General features: G+C 41.9%; 1 protein-coding gene across 8 annotated transcripts in view; it reads right to left on the bottom strand.

The window, feature by feature from the left end:
• Positions 1 to 689: 689 nt before the first annotated feature.
• LOC138961601 (ADP-ribosylation factor GTPase-activating protein 2-like) overlaps positions 690 to 14272 on the bottom strand; it is a 36500-nt gene continuing 22917 nt past the window's right edge. For 4 of the 8 annotated variants that reach the window (XM_070333264.1, XM_070333270.1, XM_070333269.1 and 1 more), the window contains 2 exons: positions 10153 to 10282; positions 9054 to 9281 (listed from right to left, as the gene is read on the bottom strand). In XM_070333264.1, coding sequence (XP_070189365.1) covers positions 9054 to 9281; positions 10153 to 10282 — 358 coding nt within the window. Of the gene's footprint in view, positions 1088 to 4308; positions 4347 to 8077; positions 8103 to 9053; positions 9282 to 10152; positions 10283 to 14272 lie in introns of those variants that run through there. The other 4 variants (XR_011454244.1, XM_070333266.1, XM_070333267.1 and 1 more) reach the window with 4 other exon arrangements.

Raw genomic sequence — 14272 nt, 5'->3', positions numbered from 1 at the left:
AGCAAAAATTGGGGCCACATTTACATCCAGTGTAATTTTTAAGGCTATGGTACTTTTTCAAGAAAGTACTGCAGTATACTATAGTAAACTGTAGTAAAAGTACTATAGTACAAAATCTACAGCAACAAAAGTACCACACTGTACTATAGTAAACTATAGTAAAAGTACTATAGTACAAATGTACCATGCCAAAAATACCACGCTGTACTATAGTAAACTATAGTAAAAGTACTATAGTACAAATGTACTCTACGAAAGTACCACGCTGTACTACACTTTACTCTAGTAAACTGTAGTACATGTACTCTAGTAAACTATAGTTTACTATAGTTTACTATAGTATACTATAGTACATTTTGGCAAAAAAGTGCTCAAAATACTATAGTACATTTAAATGTACTATAGTTTACTATAGTATACTATAGTACATGTACCACAATGTACTATAGTACACACTAATGTATTGTACTATAGTACTTTTTGTACTATAGTTTACTATAGTACTAGTACTATAGTAAACTATGGTACACCATAGTACAATTCAATGTACTATAGTACTTGTACTATAGTAAACTATAGTATACCATAGTACAATTCAATGTACCATAGTACTTGTACTATAGTAAACTATAGTATACCATAGTACTTTTACTATAGTATACTATAGTACATAGTGTGGTACTTTTTTACTTGGGAACACTGAGCTTGGTGTGGTGCTGAGAGCCTCTGCCCTAGGGGCACTGCCCTGGCTGCCTGGCAGACAACAGTGAGCCAGAGGGAGATGTGAAGAAAGGACAAGAGAAACGAGAAGAGGTCGCCATCACCCTGCCATACAAGGTCAGAGGTGAAGGTCAAGGCCAGGGCATGGCTGCAGCAAGTAGAGGGGTGTTGTCAGAGTGTTGGGCTGAGGTCAAGGTGAAGTTGAAGGCCAGGGCATGGCTGCAAAAAGTCAAGGGGTGTTGTCCGAGGCCTCAGGTTTTATCAAGATCAGAAGTGAAGGTGAAGGCCAGGGCATGGCTGCAGCAAGTTGATAGGTGTTGTCAGAGAGTTCCGGGCTGCCGTCAAGCTTCCACTACGTCATGCGGTCCTGAAAACACAACAAACACCTTGAACTCAGTTCCCCGTCCTTTGTGGCATGCACACAATCCTTGTCATCAAATCAACACAGGTCTTGTCATTCCCAATGTTTCACTTAAGCCCTGCAGTCTGTCAAGAGATATTAAAGGCTGGGGCAAATTACAAAGCTGCAGTCTGTCAAAAGATATTAAAGGCTTGGGCAAATGACAAAGCTGCAATCTGTCAAGAGATGTTATAGGCTGGGGCAAATGACAAAGCTGCAATCTGTCGAGATGTTATGGGCTGGGGCAAATGACAACGCTGCAATCTGTCAAGAGATGTTATAGGCTGGGGCAAATGACAAAGCTGCAATCTGTCAAGAGATTATAAAGGCTGGGGCAAATGACAAAGCTGCAATCTGTCAAGAGATTATAAAGGCTGGGGCAAATGACAAAGCTGCAGTCTGTCGAGAGGTTATAAAGGCTGGGGCAAAATGCAAGCATGTAGTTTAAGAGCTACATGACTGCATTTATCAGATGTATAAATTTATCCCTCTAAGTCATATTGTAATTCAATCAAGTTTGTGTTTCAATGAAACAGATCCGGTGATTGGTCAGAATGCCCCAACTCATTAAAAATTACCGGTCATTAATTGTCGATAACCACTCGCTAAAAAATCCATTAACAACCTGCTGGCGAGGCGCATTGATACAGCCTCAACTAGTCTCGGTTAGCTTTGAGGGTCATTTTACAAGTAGGAAATATGAAGGCCAACAAAATACCGAGACCATAAGGTATGCGAAGTGATGACGTCGAATACGTGACGTAAGTTGATGCATGAATTCTTCTTGTCAGTCAATTCCAAAGATCACTTTTGTGATGAAAAGAATTTGTTTTAGAGTTTGCTGTCCAGAAACCCGTCAAAAAAAAAGGGAAAATGTGTGTGAAAGAAAACAAAACAAGAGCAGAGTGATACGATAGAAATACAGAGACAGATTTCTTGGGACTTGACCCTTGCAGGTAGGTGGACTGAAAGTAGTGTGTGAACAGAACAGAACCAATTCTGTCTGTTTACAACCGCATGAAAGCAGGAAAGAGATCGTCGTCAGATTGAATTACAATAACATTAACATGCTTCCATTTGAAACTTCTCGGTCTCCATCGTGGATTGACGCCCTCCCAAAGTCTAATTGAAGCCCTCCGTCGCTTCGCTCCGTCGGGCTTCAATTAGCTTTTGTCGGGCGTCAATCCCCGATGAAGACCTCAAAGTTTCAAATGGAAGCATGTTAATGTGTAATTATTGTGAATACTCTAATTTTTGCTGCAGTTAATCTCATGACAAAAGACATTGAGCAAAAACTTACAGAACTCATGCATAATCAAAATAGAGATATGGTTAGAATGATGGAAGCAGATGTAATGTATGTACTGACAACACCTCATTGAGCGCTATATGACGGAAGGTTAATTCTGACTTCACACTTACAATCTTAACGTTTAGCAGTAGCCCACAATGTCTTAACATGTACTGTATAGCGGTGTACACACACAAAAACGGTGTGCATAGTATCTTTGTGTGTTTTGTATCTCAGTGTGTATAGTAATTCTTGGTGTGTATAGTACCTTGGTGTGTATAGTATCTTGGTGTGTATAGTATTGTAAAGCGCATTGAGCATATATATGATTATGCGCTATAGCAAATGTCCATTATTATTATTATTACTATTATCTTGGTGTGTATAGTAACTTGTGTATAGTATCTTGGTGTGTACAGTATCTCAGTGTGTATAGTATCTTGGTGTGTATAGTAACTTGTGTATAGTATCTCAGTGTGAATTGTACTGTAGGGTGACCACAAGTAAGAGGCACGCACGCATCAGCAATATGCATCAACTGATCAAGCAAAGCAACAAAATAAGAAGAAAACAGAACAAATGCAAGACAAAGCAGAAACAGTCTGGGACAGTTGTAGGGGTCGGACCAACAGGCAGAGCAAATGAACAGCTATGACAAGAAGTACAAACACCACACATTTCCACAATAACATCACAGTTATTCCACAGTTATACAGATATACAACAGCTATACCACGGTCATACCTGAGTTATACAGCTATACCAATGTTATACCACAGTTATACAGCTATAACACAGTCAAACCTCAGTTATGCAACAGTTCTACTGCTATACCACAGTTATACAGCTGTACCACATTTATACTAGTTATACAGCGATACCACAGTTATACAACTCATTCCAGTCATGCAAAAGTTATACAGCTATACCAAAGTTATACAGCTATACCACAGTCATACCACATTTACACAGCTATACCACAGTTATAGCACAATCAAACAGCCATACCACAGTTATAGCACAATCAAACAGCCATACCACAGTTATAGCACAGTTCTACAGCTATACCACAGTTACAGCAGTCCTAGCACAATCAATCAACGATACCACAGTCATACCACAGGTACACAGCTATGCAACAGTTATAACACAGTCACAGCACAATTGAACTGTTATAGGACAGTTCTACAGCTATTTTTTTTTCCTCATTTTTCATTACTTTATTGTCCCATCGCTGGGAAATTCGGGTCGCTTCCTCCCAGTGGAAAGCTAGCAGCAACGGAGTCGCGCTACCCAGGTGTCTGCGTGTTTAGGTGTATTCAGCCACCTGCACTTATGGCAGAATGACCAAGGTCTTTTACGTGCCATTGTGATGACACGGGGGTGGGACATGGCTTCTGTCTCTGGGTCTGCACATAAAGTTGACCCGTGTCCGTCCCGGCCCGAATTCGAACCTGCGACCTTTCGATCACAAGTCCAGTGCTCTACCAACTGAGCTACCGGGCTACTGAGCTATACCAGTTATACAGCTATATCACAGTTATACAGCTACACCACAGTTAAAGCACAATTCTACAGCTATACCACAGCTAAAGCACAGTTTTACAGCTATACCACAGTTAAAGCACAATTCTACAGCTATACCACAGTTAGAGCACAGTTCTACAGCTATACCACAGTTAAAGCACAGTTCTACAGCTATACCACAGTTATAGGACAGTTCTACAGCTATACCAGTTATACAGCTATATCACAGTTATACAGCTACACCACAGTTAAAGCACAATTCTACAGCTATACCACAGCTAAAGCACAGTTTTACAGCTATACCACAGTTAAAGCACAATTCTACAGCTATAACTACAGCCACATCTACAGTTGTATAAAGAGGACTCACTGTCTGCATGCCTGCACCTGACTTAAGGGCAACCATTACTGAAAAATATGAAGAAGCAAAGACATGCAGTGGAAAATCACACACAAAGTCTGCAAAGGTTAACCAGCAGTACAATGTCCTGTGTGCCTGCACTGGTCCAGCACGGCGTTTTCGGACAACAACCTCAGCAAAAAGTCTAGGCTTAATTAACAACCTGCATAACTTCAACACAAGTCAAAAACAAGTCGTGTAAAGTGAAATCAATATGTATTTAGCCCACTTGTGAGCCTTTTTAAATTTGTATACCAAGACTAGTAAATCTTGAGTTGACCAAAACTCTGCAACAAAGACAACGCTGACACATTGTCTTGGTAACGCAAGCCAAATAAACATAATGTTGTATCCACACAAGTGGTTACTTAACGCTACCTTCCTTGCAGCGTCCTGTGCAGAGTGAACAATCTTGCTGTTCGCTTTGTCCCTGACACTGACTAAGTCAATCTGCCAACCTTCGCCGGCACTCGTGGGTCCGTGCGGACCCAGAAGGGTGTTTGATTGCAAATATCTCTTAAACGAGTTGGAATTTTTTAATGAGCTTTTAGAAATGCCTCAGACACCCAACAAGCTATCATCTCCTAAAAGCTCATTAAATTTCAGTGATAATTAATTAATTAATGGTCAAATTTAGACTACACACGGAAGCATTCGTGGGGCCGTGCGGACCCATACTTTTCAAAGAAGGAAAAGCGTGTATACCCTTCCGAGGCACTCGTGGGTCCGTGCAGACCCATACTTCTCAAAGAAGGAAAAGCGTGTATACCATAGCTGCCAACTTTCTGACAATGAAATTCCTGTGGGGGTCCGGGGGCAACGCGTTAACGCCCCCTGAAGCTGAAGATTTTTTGTAAATGAAGGTGCCAAAATTGCTTTTTTTCTGGTATATTATGATCAAAATTGACATTTATTTAACAAATGAAATAACAGTCATGTTATAACTAATAATTCCATGAAAAAAAAGTTTTTTTGAAGATACCTGCTCAGGTGCTGCATTTGGCTTTTGTTGTTTTCGCCTTCAAAGTATTTGCGAAACACGACGTGATCTTTGGCGTCTGTTTCACAGCAGTAGCAGTCGACTGCTTCACATTGCCGCAATGCTTGGCGGAGGCAGCATGGAGCTCGATGTCTTTTTTCCCACCATGTCCGATGTTGATGTCACATCGACAAGGTTTACAGAACGCGTGGTGTTCCCCCTTATCTGACTTGTCGATAAAGTCATAGTTAGCCTTGTACTGTGGTAAAAACCTCACTTTAGCCTTTGGTTTTTTGTCTTTTGGTGTTGTTTTTGGCGGCATGTTGGAAGGCAAAACCGGAAAGATCGAGGCACAACTTATTTTCCGCACATGCGCACGCCAACGTGGCTGGTCTCGGTTAACCAGAGCGTCTTTTCACCGGTTTGTTCCCCCAAAAAGAGGCTGCTTACACAAAGTATGTTAGAAATTTCGATTTTCGGGAAAATCGAACACACTTCGGGATTTCGTGACGGATTTAAAACATCGGGAGATTCCCGAAAAATTCGGGAGGGTTGGCAACTATGGTATACCCTTCCGAGGCACTCGTGGGGCCGTGCAGACCCATACTTCTCAAAGAAGGAAAAGCGTGTATACCCTTCCGAGGCACTCGTGGGTCCGTGCGGACCCATACTTCTCAAAGAAGGAAAATTGTGCTAACACTTCCGTGGCACTCGTGGGGCCATGCAGACCCATAATATTTTAATTGTTCCAAATACCGTGTATAATTAATTAATTATCACTGAAATTTGATGAGCTTTTAGGAGATGATAGCTTTTTAGGTGTCTGAGGCATTTCTAAAAGCTCATTAAAGAATTCCAACTCGTTTAGGAGATATTTGCAATCAAACACCCTTCTGGGTCCGCACGGACCCACGAGTGAGTCCGTGTGTAGTCGATAACGAGTGCCGGCGAAGGTTAAAATAAGAATAATTACAAAAAATAATCAACAATCCCACGGTACACATGACAGAGGCAGGCTGGGTACGCATATGATCCCAGTGGTTGCACTTTTCTTATCCCTTGACAAACCATGGACAGCTGTTTGGAGGTGTGCATAAAACACAAGCAGCTCAGAGTCACTATAAAGCCTGTCATTAATTGGGCCAAGTCGACTATGCCAAGTATGCTTTGCCAAGCTGGCCGCACAGAGTTTTAGCACCGAGTTAAAAAGACTTCGTGAAGGACCGCCTTTACAGGTTAAACACTAACACCGTTCACTATCCTATTATTTAACACTTTTAACTTTCACCATAACTAAATTACAGCCAAGACTTGATCAAGGGGTTCCCCACTAAAACTGAATTACACTGACACAAATGTTATGTAAACTGATAAATTAAATACAAACGAAAAACATCCTCAACTGAAAAGGACATAATCTATGATTATGAAACGGCATTTGCTTTTGCATTTGCAGTCATCATTTTCTTCTGTAAATCCTAATTTTTAATTTTTTTTAAAATTTCACAGAACCCTACCACAACCGCATTCTCACTATGGCGTGAAATAGTAGCAATTAGCTTTTAAGCGCTATTTAGGACTGACATGATGCTTCCGATGCATGCTTTACAACCATCACTGCTTCCTGCTGAACAGGACCCATCAAAACAGAACAGGGCTGAAACTATCCTTGCTCTATGACCATAGATCAAGTTCACCAACAGGGCTGGAAAGCGAATCAAACAAGAACTATCCTTGTTGAACACCAAAACACCAAAACAACTGAACAGAATACCCAACCAAACAAAGAAAAGAGAAGAGAGGAAAGCAGGAACCAGTAGGAGCATGACCCCCAAAAAGCATAACAAGTCGCGTAAGGCGAAATTACTACATTTATCAAGCTGTCGAACTCACAGAATGAAACTGAACGCACTGCATTTTTTCACAATGACCGTAGTCCGCCGCTAGTGCAAAAGGCAGTGAAAGTGACGAGCCTGTTTTAACTTTCTGAGCGTGTTTTTAATCCAAACATATCATATCTATATGTTTTTGGAATCAGGAACCGACAAGGAATAAGATGAAATTGTTTTCAAAACGATTTCGGAAATTTAATTATATTCATAATTTTTATATTTTTAATTTTCAGAGCTTGTTTTTAATCCGAATATAACATATTTATATGTTTTTGGAATCAGAACATGATAAAGAATAAAATAAATGTAATTTGGGATCATTTTATACAAAAATATTTTTAATTACAATGTTCAGATTTTTAATGACCAAAGTCATTAATTAATTTTTAAGCCTTCATGCTGAAATGCAATACCGAAGTCCGACCTTCGTCGAAGATTGCTTGGCCAAAATTTCAATCAATTTGATTGAAAAATGAAGGTGTGACAGTGCCGCCTCAACTTTTACAAAAAGCCGGATATGACGTCATAAAAGACATTTATCGAAAAAAAGAAAAAAACCGTCTGGGGATATCATACCCAGGAACTCTCATGTAAAATTTCATAAAGATCGGTCCAGTAGTTTACTTTGAATCGCTCTACACACACACACGCACAGACAGACAGACAGACAGACACACACACACACACACACACCACGACCCTCGTCTCGATTCCCCCTCTATGTTAAAACATTTTAGTCAAAACTTGACTAAATGTAATAAAAAGAAAGGCAAACCCCTGGTTAGTTACCTGGTTACCTGATTAGAAAACCAGGAACATGACCCCCAAAAAGCAAAATGAAAAGAAAGGCAAACCCCTGGTTAGTTACCTCCATGTCCATGACACTATTTTCGCTAGAAACACAAGACAGCGAGGAAATAAATGACACGTGCTCACACAGTGACAACTCAGTCTAAAGCCTACTAACTACAGCCGAACCAAGCCGAACTAGTTCGGCGAACGTTCGGTGACGTCATCAAATCAGGGGATTCCTCTATTTTTGGGTTGCACCTGTAACGTTCACGGTTCGCCGATACAATCCTGCAAACCTTCGGCGCGTCATCGGCGAACTGACTTTTCATTGGTTGAATATTTTTGTATCTTTATCCTTGAAGAGTGACAATACTGGGGGCTATAACGCTGTCACCAGATCACGAGTCTTCTCACATGATATTTCTTGATCATATGACCGACATCACCGAAACATTCGCCGCTAGTTAGTACACCGAACCAGACACGGTGTAACATTCACCGAACGTTCGCCGACCTAGTTCGGCTTGGTTTCGGCTGAGCGGACTTAAGGGGCAAAATACTGGACCATCAAGGACACGGTCATGTGCAGCTACACGTGACTGCCACAACGTAATCAACTAAACCAATGCACACACACACCCCTGCCTTGTTGTTGTAAAGGGGAGAGTGGTGCAGGGGTGAGGGACAGGTTCATTAAGTTCACATGTTTACACTTATTTTCAAAATGTTACTTCACACATTAACATTCCTTTTTAAAACGTTAGTTCACACGTTAACATTTATTTTTAAACAGTTACAGCACGGGAAATGTTTATTTGAGATCTTTACGTCACCCAAACCTAACTCTTTAACATTAGAATGAACACAGACTTCTCTTTTTTTAAATATTTTTTTTATATTAACCATCCACAACCACCTAAAGTGTATAAGGTAGGAATAGAGCTACTTTTATTTTGGTTATGATTGGGGAGGGGGGAGTTTGGAATGGGGAAGGAAACAAAGATCCAATGGGATATGCCGACCTAAATTTTTCCCATATCTGCACCTAGCAACTAAGAACGACGACGTACCTGTAAAGAGTTGACAACTCCATTAGCGATGTTGGATAGACGGCCAGCGACCTTGGTGATGCCCTGTCGGACTCCGTCCTTGATGTCCTGAAGGTCGGGCGTGGCTGAGCCGTAGTTGCTGGTAGAGCGTGGCTGAGCGGTTCCAAACACATCGTCGCTGGAGATGCTAGACTTGCCCTCCAGACGCGACAGCTTCTGACGCATCTCAATCTGCAGACACCAAGGGATAAACTCAGCACAAGAATGTTGCACCCATTTTCGTACCCCAACTAAAACATTCATTCCCCTGTCATTTCATTCAAATTGTATTTGGCATTAAGGGCCCTCCACTTGGCTATCTGGCTCACATTTCGGATCAAAGATATCGTCCAAACAAGGGTACCCCCAACATAGACCTAACAAAAACGTCAGGTACCAATTAAAAAATCCACACAAATTGAGAATAGGTGCAACTTGGCAACATTTACATACAAGGAGAAAGCCAAATCAATTATCCACCCAGAACCGCTTGTTTACATTTTCACCTTTCCATAGCTACTACTTGTCAATAACGTGTGGTCGGCCCTTAGAATCGTTGTTGTAGGCAGGTTTGACTGTATCCCATCTTGAGGGTTCACACTGCTCAATTAAATGGACAAGTTGTATTGTTCAGTGAGATACCAAAATCTGCCATAAGTTACACCTAATGATGCATACAACTAGGTATCTCATGTAAAGTCGGGGTAACACCCGGGAACATTCCCATTGGGGTTTCACCGTGAGGCCGTAAAACAACATTTACATGTATCTATTCAAATCTCTCACCACACAAGGAACTATGCTGGTGCGTAGTTAACAACTCTGTTTCACTCTCATGAAAAGATTAGAATAAAAAACCAAGAAAGGTAGGTTGTTGCAACGTGTGTTATTGACAAAACAATACAATCACAGATATTTCGACCCAACGGTCTTTTAAGTGAACAGACACAACACAAAACTTTTGATAGTTCTATCCGTTTACGTCCCCTCGTCTGGGAGCCGAGCGAATGAAAAGATTAGTTCTACTGCGCTGTAGGTGTTCTCTTATGCGGTTCAGACTTACATCAGGGTCCCTTTCACCGAAGAACTGGTCTGAAGATATAGATTTGGCGTTGGCGTATTTCTGTTTGTCCGTGTCCGTCATGGATGGCCCTCCGCTCGTGTCCGTGGCCGTCCTGCGGCTACGGCTTGCTCTGAAAGAACAGCAAACGTCAATCTGTACGTGTGAACAGAAAGTCACACTAATGATACTTGAGTCTTTGGTATTTACAGAAAGTATCAAGGATAGGTTATTCTGTAGGTGTGAACAGAAAGTATCAAGGATAGGTTATTCTGTAGGTGTAAACAGAAAGTATCAAGGATAGGTTATTCTGTAGGTGTAAACAGAAAGTATCAAGGATAGGTTATTCTGTAGGTGTGAACAGAAAGTATCAAGGATAGGTTATTCTGTAGGTGTAAACAGAAAGTATCAAGGATAGGTTATTCTGTATGTGTGAACAGAAAGTATCAAGCACGATATGTCCATCTGTATGTGTGAACAGTGAGTACTGTAACAACTATGACACCCAAATGTGTAGGTTTGACAGACAGTATCAACAAAGATAGGTTGATCTGTATGTGCAGGCATGAGCAAGATCGGTCGCCCACTCGCAACAGGCAACCAGAAATGAGTGTGGGCGAGTCGAAAGTCTTATAATGATCGCCCACTCGCCACAGGCAACCAGAAATGAGTGTGGGCGAGTAGAAAGTCTTATAATGATCGCCCACTCGCCACAGGCAACCAGAAATGAGTGTGGGCGAGTAGAAAGTCTTATAATGATCGCCCACTCGCCACAGGCAACCAGAAATGAGTGTGGGCGAGTAGAAAGTCTTATAATGATCGCCCGCTTGGCGAGTGTAAATTTTGGGTCTGTGGTATTATCATTTTCCGAGCGACGATTGTCTGTTGTGAAGCACTTTGTCGTCTACGATTGCTAAAATTAGATGTGATCGGAGCTCCAGTTCCAGCTGATCGGGAAATTCTCTTTAGTGACCATGAACCAATCAGAATGACCGTGTGATTTCAGGGTTATCAGGACTTTTCGTTGACGCGAATTTAACCAATCAGAATTGTCGACACAGCACATGTGTCTCAGAAGCCTAGGCAGATCTGAAGCTGTAAACATGTAGAAATACTTGGACAACTGCCAGCCCCCCCCCCCACCCCCCCCCCCCCCCCCCCAGCCAAACCAGAGGGAACGGAGTCCGAGAGATTGAAATAGTATGACTCCGGACAGAAGAAGCGTTCCTTCGCGGGAGACTATACAAAATCTGACTGGTGAGCAGAGAGACTGGCTAAACTATGATCGGGAAAAAAACGTCATGTGTACTGCTTGCGAAAAGCATGCCGCTTCTGAGAAGGAGAGAAAGGGGCCATTCGTTGTTGGTACGGACAAATTTAAGCTAGAAAACATACGTGCACACGAAACATCAAAGTCTCACCAAGAAAACACCAAAAAATGTGTAAACTCAAACAAAAAGGTCGAAGACACCGAGGGGGGACACGCTAAGCACGAGCTAACGCAAGACCAGCGTGCTCGTGTCGCTCAACTGATGCGATCTGTACAGGCGCTTGCAAAGACCTGCTCGCCTTTCACCACGTTTGAATGGATGGAATCGTTTTGTTTTTTGGAAACTCATTTTTGTGGGCGAGTGAATTTGTTTGTGGGCTAGTCAATTTTGAATTTCACTAGCCCACAAGGCGAGTGAAAATTCTGGAACTTGCTCATGCCTGATGTGTGAACATAAACAATCAACAATGACACGTCAATATGTAGGTGTGAACAGAAAGTATCAAGAAGGATACAAAACCAAAAGACATTGTCAGAATGATGAGAGGAGTGGGTGGTGAGACAAGGCGGTTGTGTGTGTGTTGACGGTACAGTTCAAATCAATCTGTATGTGTGAATAAAAAGTATTGAGCATGCCAAAAACAAAACAAAAAACAAAACTTGACTAAGTGTTACAACAAGCCAACAACGAAATATGCTTTCATAATGACCAGAGGGAATGGGTAGGGTTGTGATAAACAAACAAGGGAAAAGAGAAGAGATGGCACTACATTGGGGTGTGCACGTTAAAGATCCCACGATTGACAAAAGGGTTTTTCCTGGCAAAATTGTATAGGCATAGATAAAAATGTCCACCAAAATACCCGTGTGACTTGGAATAATAGGCCATGAAAAGTAGGATATGCGCCGAAATGGCTGCGATCTGCTGGCCGATGTGAATGCGTGATGTATTGTGTAAAAAAATTCCATCTCACACGGCATAAATAAATCCCTGCGCCTTGAATATATGCGCGATATAAATTGCATAAAATACAAATAAAAAAATAAATCCCTGCGCTTAGAACTGTACCCACGGAATACGAACGATATAAGCCTCATATTGATATTGATTGAAAAAACCCAATTCACTTTGTTTGTGCACACAGAAACCTCTTTTCATGCTGATGCAACCAGTCAACATGTGAGAGAGAGAGAGAGAGAGAGAGAGAGAGAGAGAGAGAGAGAGAGAGAGAGAGAGAGAGAGAGAGAGAGAGAGGAGAGAGAGAGAAGAGAGAGAGACAGACAGACAGAGAGAGAGAGACAGACAGACAGGCAGAGACAGAGAGAGACAGAGACAGAGTGAGAGACAGACAGAGACAGAGAGAAAAAAGATGCACTTTTATCATAACTATCAGGTTGACAGCGCAGAGTGCCAACTCAAACTCTGTCAATACAGTGTTGGGGTCTTACATCTTCATGTTAAAGGGAGTGACATGTACTTCATCCCTGGAGTGTAGGACTCATTTACAACGTTAGTTTGGCATCCTCTTGTTTAACAAAAATGATACATTCTGCAGCCTCCATGTACAAGTAATCACAATTTTCTCTTAACACTTCATAGTGGAGAGCTCTAGACATTGTGTTTGGACCACTTTGCTGTGCTAATCCAAGTGTCTGTGACGGAGTGATTCAAAGTGCATGTTTTGATTATCCATGTATCAACCATGTTGACAACACATGTTGTGACCGTGTCTGAATATTGCACATCTGACGTTGAGAGAACACACAAAAGTGGTGGATACACAGTGCTCAGAGCTGAATGTCACTGTAATGAGAATCTGTTACTGCTCAGCATTCTTGCTACACTGGAACCACCCTTTGTGACTGTAATGTGTGTGTGTGTGTGTGTTTAAACCAAGGGCATGAAACAATGAGTTTGTCAGTGAGAGTGTGTATGTGTGTGTGCGTGTGTCATTGCGTGTGTGTAACCAAGTGCAAAAAAAAAGATTGTGTGTCTCCGAGTATGTGTATATATGTGTCACGATCTAGTGACACAGACCAAGAAAGTGTCACTCAGTGGGGTGCCTTCTCTTGGTCAATTGCGACTGAAAGCGCCTGTGCGTGAGTTGGGGCTACACGGCAGAGTTTTGCTGACAGCGCAGAGCACGCGGAGATTTTTCGGGGGTAATTCTGCTTTGCGAGGCAGAATTGTGGATAGCTGAACTTGATATGTGACAAGGTCAGTCAGGTGTTATTGTCTAGGTGGTCTGTGAGAGACACAAGGACGGCGCACTTGACACTCAGCGGCAGAAGAAGAAGGATCGAATACGACGGTTTCTAGAGTATGATGGATTTCACCGAATAGAATATTCGGCACTCTAGGGGAACTTCAGCGAGTTATCACCTTCTCACTGCCACATGTTTTGCTGAGGACGAGTCGTCAAATCTTTCCTTCGTCGTGCGATGGTCTTCGCATAAGTATTCGACAAGGGGTTTCTGGATGTTGTTGTCACTGTTGACGAACAGAGGCCATTCCAGGGAGGAAGCGGGTTTTGCTTCCATGAGAGTGCTACATTCATAGGCTGTTTGAGGTAATAAATCATTATTTAACGCTGTTGACGAGTCTGTGTTTGTGGAATGAAATACTCTCTGTTGTTCTTTCCATATTAGCGCATAATTTGCTCTCTGTAACGCTAAAATACTAATCTGTATATGGTTTTTGCAGATAGGGAGAGAAGGACGAAAAATGGCTGTTTTGTTGTTGTGGAATGTCCGTTTGTGCAGGCCCACGTGTTTAAAGGTGGAGGGTGAGGGGTAGCTGACATGTTTAGTGCACCGATGCTTTCTGTTTGCAGCCTTTTCCTAACTTCTGTT

The sequence above is a fragment of the Littorina saxatilis genome, linkage group LG3 (genome assembly GCF_037325665.1).
Source record: "Littorina saxatilis isolate snail1 linkage group LG3, US_GU_Lsax_2.0, whole genome shotgun sequence".
NCBI classification, from domain to species: Eukaryota; Metazoa; Mollusca; class Gastropoda; order Littorinimorpha; family Littorinidae; genus Littorina; species Littorina saxatilis.
Note: the sequence above shows the minus strand (reverse complement) of the source record. Positions and strands in the feature narration are given on the sequence as shown.